Below are 9,389 nucleotides of genomic sequence, written 5' to 3' on the forward strand. Positions count from 1 at the left end.
GTGTGTGTGTGTGTGTTCCTCACCAGCCTTCCCGATCTGTACAGCCAGCTTGGTCAGTTTGCCCTGCAGCACCGACTTCTCTTTCTTGGTCACGTTGACCTTCTTCACCGGTTTGACCTCCTCTTTCTCCTCCTTCTCCTCTGACTCTGCGGCCTCTTCGCTCTTCAGCGGCTGGATCTCCAGGGCAATGCCATCCTGGGTTTTGGCTGGGGAGGAGCAGGGGTAAGATTGTGGTTGGGGGCAGGGGTGGATGGATAAAAGGAGGAGGAGGAGGAGGCAGGTTTTAAGGGGTCAATGTAGTGATGAGAGGGAGAGTGGGGGCCAGGGTGGAGAGTAAAGAGAGATGAGAAGGAGGTTTAGGAGAGGTCAGGGAAAGGTTTGCAATGAGAGAGAGGTGAAGATGAAGGAGGGTGAGGTGGGAGAGAGAGGGAAGTATGGGACAGAGTGATGGATGGGATGTGGAAGAGTGTGAAGGAGGCAGATGGTTGTGTGTTTTTTTCAGAATGAGGATGGAAGAGAGGAAAGTCGGGATCGGAAGCAGAGGATGAGGGAAGGGTTGGCAGAAGGTGAATTAATTAAATAAATAAATAAATAAAAATATATTAAAAAACAAAAAGAAGCAGGGGGTCGGGGTTCAGGAGTGGTTTGGGGATGAAGGGTAGAGAAGCAGAGAAAACGTTACAGATTCAGTAAAGAGGAAAAGCTGAAAACGACCGGACGCGTTTTCTCAGAGATCAGAAAAAGGCCTCTGAATCTTTATCATTAACACGGTAACCTTTGGCTGAATGCAGAGGGTAGCATTTCATCAATTTATGATCACAGAACATTCATGAAAAGGTCCAGGTAGCTTTCAGAGAGTGTCACAGACAAGTTGGGAGCAGCAGTTCGTAATGAAGAGCAGCAGACAGAAAACAGAACAGCAGATACAACAGAGAGGATTTAACCAGAGGCTGTCAATCACACACACGCACACACTGTGTTTGTTTCACATCCAAGCTCATAGTTTGGAACGAGGCTGAGTTCTGAAGTCTGACATGGCGTCTGGTTTCACGTCCTGCTTGGCGGCTCTGCTCCTCATTTGCATAAACAAACTGTGTATTTGCATTTCACTTCATCAGCTGGAATCCTGTTTGGACTGTAGTATTGTACGTGGAGCTTTTTGATCTGTTTGAGCTTTCACTGAATTCAGCTGCACTCCCTCCATCCACTGCTGTTTGTTTCATACCGAAGAAATGTGAGCAGGTGATGAATGGAAACAGAACAGATCTACACTAATCTGACACACTGAGTGTTGTGCTGTTTGTCCTCATGAACAACTGAGCTGCCAACACTGACTGGCTGACAACCTAATTCCTTTGTTAGGTTTTTAAACATTAAATACTGGAAATGTTCTGATTGGGTCGTTAAATTAAATACACAAATGTTCAAACGTCGTCCATCAGCCAACTGTATTTTACTATATTTAAACCCTACTGGGGAGTCACTGCTGGTAACAATGTCAACATCACTTCTGGAACCAACAATACCAACAGATCATGGACATAAAGCAGGTTTAGATTCCTGGATGACCAAGTTTCTAATTAACAAGAGAAACTTCAGGTTTTCACTGCAAAACTCTGCCCATCTAAAACCTAATAAAATTTATATAAAATTCTAAATGTCCGTTAGAGAATCTGTTCTTATTTGTCCTATTTTTATTGCCTACTGAGTTGTCAAGTAATAAAGCCTGTTTGGTCAGCGAAGGCGACTATTGAGATCAGTTCTATTCAATTTGAACAGTTTGGGAACCAAGCAGTCCTTGTTGTAAAGTAATTTGGCCTGGGTGTTTGACACTGCTAAATTCACATTTTTGTCTGCTGATTTCAAATCTAACAAACACAGACCACCTAATGAAGTGGTGGTATCCTTCAAGTTAAAACGAGGGAAGTTTTGTACACTAGTTTTACTAGCAAACTTCATGGAAAATGTAAGAGAGATTTGGACACTAAAATTACATGCTGTTGCATTGTCTCTAAAAAAAGATTACCAATATTTCCTATATTAGGGAGCATCTCTTTAATGTTTAGTAATGTGGTTTTTGGATTTGGTTATTGTCACTGCCTCACTTGGAGTTTCATTAGTTTCCTAATAAGAAGTTCCCCACACAGAAGTTGGCTAAAAGGGAAGTTATTTCATGGCAGCATGACCTCAACATGACATTTAGACATTCTGAATGTGGGGATGAGTCTGTGTCAAACCAGGAAGCTGTGGAGCTTTATGCACATGGTCCACTCTGAAGACAAGCCACAACATAGAACTAACTGACACAGCTGCACATGAACAGGACTGAGACCCACTGACCAACCACAGAACTGTAAACAGGCGCAGCACTGAACCATGGGAGAGCGCACGGCGGGCAGAGGGGAGGGGGTGTCTGACAATCAAAACGAAAGCAAGTCAAAAAACAGAAGACAAACTCAAAGGATCACCCCAGAAAAAAAAAAAACGACAGCGATGCAGAACCACGACAGAGAGAGACAGGAGGAGGTAGAGGAGGCTGCAGAGCTGTGGAGGCTGCAGGAGACTTCAGCAAGACATAAAAATAACAGAGAAGAGGGAGAGAGTCAAACAGTGATTACAAGACAACATGAAGTCCTGAGCAACACCCTGCAAGGAGGCAACAGTGAGAGATGAAAGGAATCAAAAGGCAAAAAGAAAAGAAACTTAAGATACACAAAACAAAACAGACGACAGCCCACAGCCCACTAATACTGCAAGGGTGCAACTCCCACGCACACTGACAGCCTCGCTTCAGCCAAAAAAAACATCACGGCACTTTTTGGTTCAGTTGGTTTTTCTCAACAGTGTCAACAGAAAGTCACATTCATCAGAATTCAGAGTGTAATAAATGTGTTAAAATGCGTGATGGGAAAACTAAACATGTAGCCTCCACAAATTCTCCCATACAACGAGGCCTTAACTTTTGCGTTTTTTTAGAGCCGTCTGCAAAACTCAACAATTCTTGCAAACGTTCGACATTAATAGCCTTCCAGCTGCTCAAAACACAAGTCCCTGCTTCCTCTGGTAGGTGGTTGGTTTACGATGTGAAACATCTACAGGAAGTGTTGAGTTTAATTTATGTTAATTTAACATTATTCGGAAAAAAAATAAAAACACAACAAAGAGAAATAGAGGTGATTGAGTGAATGAAAACAGTACTGGTGTTAAAAAGAGCAGCAGAGCGGTGGTGAGTATGACGTGACTCTGTTGCTGTAGTAATTCATTTTTAGAAGCATCCACTGCTCCTACTTTAATTTGTTGTAACTCAATACTCCTATTTCCACATGTTGTCTTGATGAATTCAGTATAATGGGCATTTCCGCAGCACTAATTCCATCAGTACAACAACAGAGCATCAAAGCACCACACTGTTGCTCTTAGAGTTGGGTGGTTGTTTCTATTTTCATATGGTCCTATGATGGCTACTCAAGATTGCCAATATGCCGAGTCTATAACCAGGGGATGCGGGAGTGGGAGAGCTACATCATAGCACATCAGTCAAATGTTTGCAAGGATGACTGTAAATCCAACAGCCACATCTATAAGCCATCACAAAAATGACATTTACCAACATAAACCATATTATGAACAGACACAAAAGGTAACATTAGCATATTAGGACATGTTGCATTTTGCAACATAAAAACTCAGCCAAGGCATGATGGGAAATGTGGGCCGTCGCTAGGCGAGAGTCTGTTGGTTTACAAACCGGAGATGGCTTTGTCTGGCTTAAACTGCAAAATGTGGATAAATATTTTTATTCACTGCCTGTGGACATCAACCTCAAATTTACATGTGTGTTGTTGGAAAAAAAAAACACTTCAAGTGTAAATAAACACTTCAGCTCGCAGTTACACCCATGAGACACAACTTGAGCCTGCATGGAGCCGGTGCACTGCAGACTATGTGGTTGCGGTGGCGTGACAATATCACCGCATCATGGTCCGTGTAACAATATAATCTTATCTTTATCACAATCCAAACCACATAACGTTAACTACTCAAATGGAGTGCAGAGCCAAGTTTCGGGGAGCAGGCATATGGAGAACAGATATTCAGGGTGTTGGATCCAGGAAAAAGAGATGGCAAACTGGTTTGTAATTAAGGATTAAAAATGAACTTGTCTCTTGTGCTGATTAACAGGGCTCAGCAGGCGGACATGCTGCTCCAGCAGAAACATCTCTAAACGCACAGAACGGCGCAGATTCTAGAGATTATTATTGTAACATCTCAGTTCTCATTGTAGGTTAATTAAAATGTAATAACGGTGTAGGAAAACCAATTGTCGATCATCCCAACCTCGTTGCTCTCACTTTCTTTTTTTAACAGTAATACCATTTTCATTCACTAATTATATTCAGTTGCTTCTACTTTGCTGTTTTTTTCCCTCGCTGTTGAGTTACTGTCAATTAAACTTGCAGCACAAGTGTTTCACTTTAAAAGCTTTCGGCAGCTCAAAAGCCATTATTTCCCCTAAAGCTTAAACAATTAGTTGATTAATGAACTAGCCCATCTATAGAAAATTAAATGTTTAAGTGATATTTATAGCATACACTGCCTAGTTCTAGCTTCTCATTGGTGAGGCTTTGTTGCTTTTGTCTTATGTGACAGTAGACAGAACATATTCAGGTTTTAGGTTGTCGGGTGGAGAAAAAAAAAGAGCAATTTTGAGAATGTCAAATTAGGCTTTAAGAAAGTGTGAAGGGAAGATTAATCGTCAATGAAAATAATCCTCATTTGCAGCCCTAATATTCCCCTTTTCTCAGGAAGATTTCAGTGAAACACCTGTAGGAAGCGTTAAAATTCACTGAAAGTCTCTTTGATGATCTCTTTGTGATGGAAAAAAAACATCAAAGTAGAAGCGTTTGAAGGTGTCAGAAAGGTATCCATCCCTAGTGAGTTTAATTTAAAGGAAAGGAGAATTTTTGGCCACCCAAGGAGCAGAAGAACTCCACCATAAGCTGACACAATTCTGACACATTATAAAGTACAAACAGCTGCCTCCTTCCTCATCCAACAGACACAAATAAACTTCATCATCTCATTGGAGTCGTGTGAAAACAGCTCCCGGCTGCTGTTGGTGGACGAGAGTGCTGGAACTAAAGCCATACGGTAATGTGCTGCGAAACCAAAACTAGAAGCTAAAAAGGCCAATAAGCTCAAAGGAGCTGCAGAGTTGGTGACAACTGTCTGTGGGCTCAAACTCTAAACTCTAAACTAGTCCATACGACTAAAGGTGTTTGTACAGATTTTGTTCTCGTTCTGTTTTTAGTGGAGGTCACCCGCGACTGCTGTTCTGTGAATTATTTCTGTGTGCAAAAGTGTGATGAGTGTCCAAGAGCAAAGAGTGTGTGTTTCTGTGTACATCAAGAAGCATTCTGTCTGCAGCAGATGCTCAAACCGTGGGAGGTCGGGAGGAGGGGAGCTGTGTGTGTGTGTACGTGTGTGAGGGATTGTGTGTGTGTGTGTGTTTCTTAGTGTTGTGACAGCTTGCAGAGGAAGTTGGACATGTGTTGGATCACACGGGACATAGAGGACGGTTGGCTGGTCGAGTTCTGAGGTTGGAGCGGTGACTTCGGCAACACAAACACACAGTCATCAAATCCATGAAATATAAAATATTTAAAAAGGAACTGGGGGAGCGCTTGATTTCAACACTGCGTCAACACCTTAGAGGTCAGACTGGTATGTGAGAGTAACCTTCACTGATGGATTAAATTTGTGTCTCAATTCTCAGACTGTAATAGGACATTTTGAGGGCAAAGCACATAAATTACATTTTGTGGAATAAATTATTATCAGTCAAAGAATAATTGAATTTGAGGCAACTCAAATATATTTTGTATTATATTATCAACATGAGCACTCAATGATAACTCGGTTTTACACTTTTACATTACATATTTATGTTCTCTCAAATTACATTATGCTTTGAATCACAATTTCTCTACAAAATGTAATTTATGTTGTTGCAAAAACTCTCTGTGCACAAAATGTCCCAACAAAACACAAATATAACCCCATTGTCAACCTATGGCCGTTACCATGACAACTGTGGACGCTGTGATTGGCTGTCAAAGACTTGACGGTTGAGAGTTGCACCCTTTTACAGGTAAAGCAAGGCGAGAGAACGTCCCCCTTTATACAGGATAGAGAGAGAGAGAGAGGAGAAGAAGAGAGAGAGAGAGAGAGAAGTAGGAGAGAGAGATGGACTGGACACTCCCTCCCGCCGCTGGGTGGAGGGTGAGCAGGGGGTGAGTAACAGGGAGGATGAAGGGACAGAGAGGGACAGATGGATGAATGGAGGGGTTACCTTTGTTGCGATTTTCGGGGGGTCCTTGTTTTTTACCTGTTCGGACAGAGAGAGAGGGCGGAATGCTGATAAGATGGCTCAAAGGAAAAATAAGATCAAATCAAACTGAGGGAGAACACAAAGTTCAAACTAATAGAAACCCACAGGTGTGTGTGTGTCGTGTGTGTGTTGTGGGCAGGAATGGACCAATCAGAGGAGAGAGACGCACCACTTCCTGCTGCGGAGAACCAACAATTTTTTAAATCTAATCAACTTCTCAGAAATTCAACTGACTGTTAAACAATACTGTATTAAACAAATATACATTATTGGTTTGATATAACATAATTCTCTGTGTACATGGGCAGTTATACATACTAGCATACTGTTTATATGTTAGATTTGTTCATGTTGTACATACAGTTACATTGATTAGAGTACATACTGTGCATAATGTACACACTCTAAAACTGTTCATACTTTCTGGTTGGATGATAAACTGTATTTCATTGTACTGGTACCTCATCTGTGCAATGACGTTAAGGTTTAATCCACTCTGAATTTGACTTTATATTGGTAAAACAATCCATTTCAACAAACTCACATACTTGAAATCACATTTGTCACTGTCGCAGCCCAAAACGATTTAGCAGTTTTAGATTTTTGTAAACTGTTAACCACACTGGGGCCGTGGTTCGAGGAATGGAAATGTTTATTCCTTTGGGTTGGTTGGTCCACCAGTTTTGTTTAGACTGAAATATTTCAACAAATGAAATAGAGATGAATTTATTTTGTGATCCTGACGTTTGAATATCATGTCAAATACTTTGTGTTTGATCCAAATATCTGGCAGAAAAGACACATGTTTGAGCAGCCTGAAGGTTAACATTGCTTAGTTTTTGAAGGCACCCTGGGAGGGCTTGTTTAAGATGTTCCCAACTTTAAGTTCCAGTCTAGCAGGGGACTATTGCTCCATTCCTAATCTCTTTAGTGTTAACTTTATAATAAAAGGCACCAAGGTTTGATTTTATTTGATCTAAGCTCCTAACAAAAACGATTCTGAACAAGATCGTTATATGTGGAAAGAAAGTGCAGATTGGTCAACTTTGCAATTACTCTTCCAACTTAAACACTTTTTGTAAAAATACTGTTCAAACTACAAGTTCAAACAATGTGTAGACTTATTAAGGTTGTGTTAGTTGTTGAAGTGACTGATGGATTTGGTTTCCTTGCTTCACTGCAGATATCTTAACTCTGACCTTGATGGCTGTTTGCATATCTACATAACATCTGTTATTGATCCTTGCCTGCTTGTCACACTTGATCAGTTATGTGACAGTATGTGACAGTATGTGACAGGTGCATTTTCTTCCTCAGGGACATTAACTTCCTGGTGTTCTCATAATCTCTCTGCTTTTATTGTGTAAGGAGGTGTGGCAAGGTCAAAGCCAACATAAACACACACACAGACACACACCCACAAACCACACAACACAAAACACACACAACACCACCGGACACACATAGCTCTTTGTTATTCAGCGGGTGGTTTGTGATTGATGACAGAGACTGAATTGCTGCAAGTGTGTGTGCATCTTTGTGTGTGTGCATCTGTGTTTGCACATACTGAAGGCTCTTATGCTTGTAAGATAACCAATGGGTGTGACTTTACATGAATGCATGAGTGTGTGTATGTGTGTGTACAGTGGGTCGGTGCAGCCATTTGTGACAGTAAAGTCTGCTGTGTGTCTGCTGCTACCAAGACACACAGCAGTGCTTTTCTCTATGTGTTCTTGTATTTCTTTCTTTGTGAGGACCCATTGAATTTTCCAAGTTAGGTAGGTGTGGACAATTTTAAAAGCAGGGGCAATTTAGGAAAGTGGGGACATTTTGTCCAGTCCTTACTTTTGTCAAAAGGTTTTTAAGAGTTCGGGCCTGGTTTAGGATTAAGGTTTGGATTAAGGTTATGGTTAGGGGCTAAGGAATCCATTTTGTCAGTGAGGACCCTCACAAGCATAGAAATACAGATACACATATATGAGATGTGAATCTAAATGCTCTCTTCTTCTCTCTTTATTTATAGTTTAATTTCAGCTGAGTCCGAACAATTGTCTTGTGGTTCTCCTCATTAGGAACTTGTTGCCGTTTTGGTTTTTAAAATCAGTGACTGGAGGCCGAAATGTAAACCTGAGCGTCTCTCTCCACTGAGCTGGTACATTCAGCCAGTTCACAATGAATGCTTGACAAACTCAAACTTTAGCCAATAAAACAAATGATCAGACAAAAACAAACTCAAAAAAAGACATGGGTAAAAGGGGGTTAGCATGATCACAAGCAAATCAAAAGCAATAGAGACCGACTGCAGAAGCCTGTTGGTTTACATCAAACTGCTCTGTGATAGTACGAGGATCATCTGGACTTTGGCTTTTGAAGGGTTCCACTTCAAAAAGCAACTGTATATAAACAGAGGAAGGTACATTTTGCATTTTTAACCAACATTGAATCACTGTCAAATCAATACCTCAGTGTAGTGGCCATAAAATAGATGAATAAATGAGACCACAATGTAGTGTTTAATCAGGTGACCAACCAGAAAAATGTACAGAATTTTGATGGATTATTTTGTCCTTTTTAAGGTCTGTGAGGAAACACATTTCAAAGAGCCGACTGACTGAAATGTTCACAATGATGCATTCATTTGTAAGTGTGCAACCAACAATTCTCTCCAGCAATTATTTTGTTTACAATGACCGTGGCAGATTAATCATTAAATGTATTATTTAAACAATTTTGAAAAGCCTTTTGTTTACTTTTGTCAACAATTTCAGTCAGAAATACACAAAAAGCAACCTCTCATTTTTAATCTAGTGACAAACAACTTTCCTGAAATAACAAATTAAAAGGTTTCATCAGTTAACTTACATTTACTCCCCCGAGTTACTTGAAAACTCATTTGACTCAGTCTCCAGTTGACTTTAACATTTCCAACTATTCTTTAAAAACAACAACCTTGTGAAAGTCTTCTGCATTTATTGGCCACATATAGATTATGATAACT

At 40.6% G+C, this 9,389-nt stretch overlaps 1 protein-coding gene across 3 annotated transcripts in view; it reads right to left on the reverse strand.

Annotated features, from left to right (window-relative positions):
* LOC118328193 (plasma membrane calcium-transporting ATPase 1-like) overlaps window positions 1-9,389 on the reverse strand; it is a 92,681-nt gene that overhangs the window by 33,789 nt on the left and 49,503 nt on the right. For all 3 annotated transcript variants that reach the window (XM_035661805.1, XM_035661807.1, XM_035661806.1), the window contains exons 7-8: window positions 6,353-6,388; window positions 24-206 (exon numbers count right to left, since the gene is read on the reverse strand). In XM_035661805.1, the coding sequence (XP_035517698.1) occupies window positions 24-206; window positions 6,353-6,388 (219 nt within the window). The remainder of the gene's footprint in view (window positions 1-23; window positions 207-6,352; window positions 6,389-9,389) is intronic.

Source organism: Morone saxatilis, unplaced genomic scaffold (genome assembly GCF_004916995.1).
Source record: "Morone saxatilis isolate NCDOM2014 unplaced genomic scaffold, NCSU_SB_2.0 Contig18, whole genome shotgun sequence".
Classification (NCBI taxonomy): Eukaryota; Metazoa; Chordata; class Actinopteri; family Moronidae; genus Morone; species Morone saxatilis.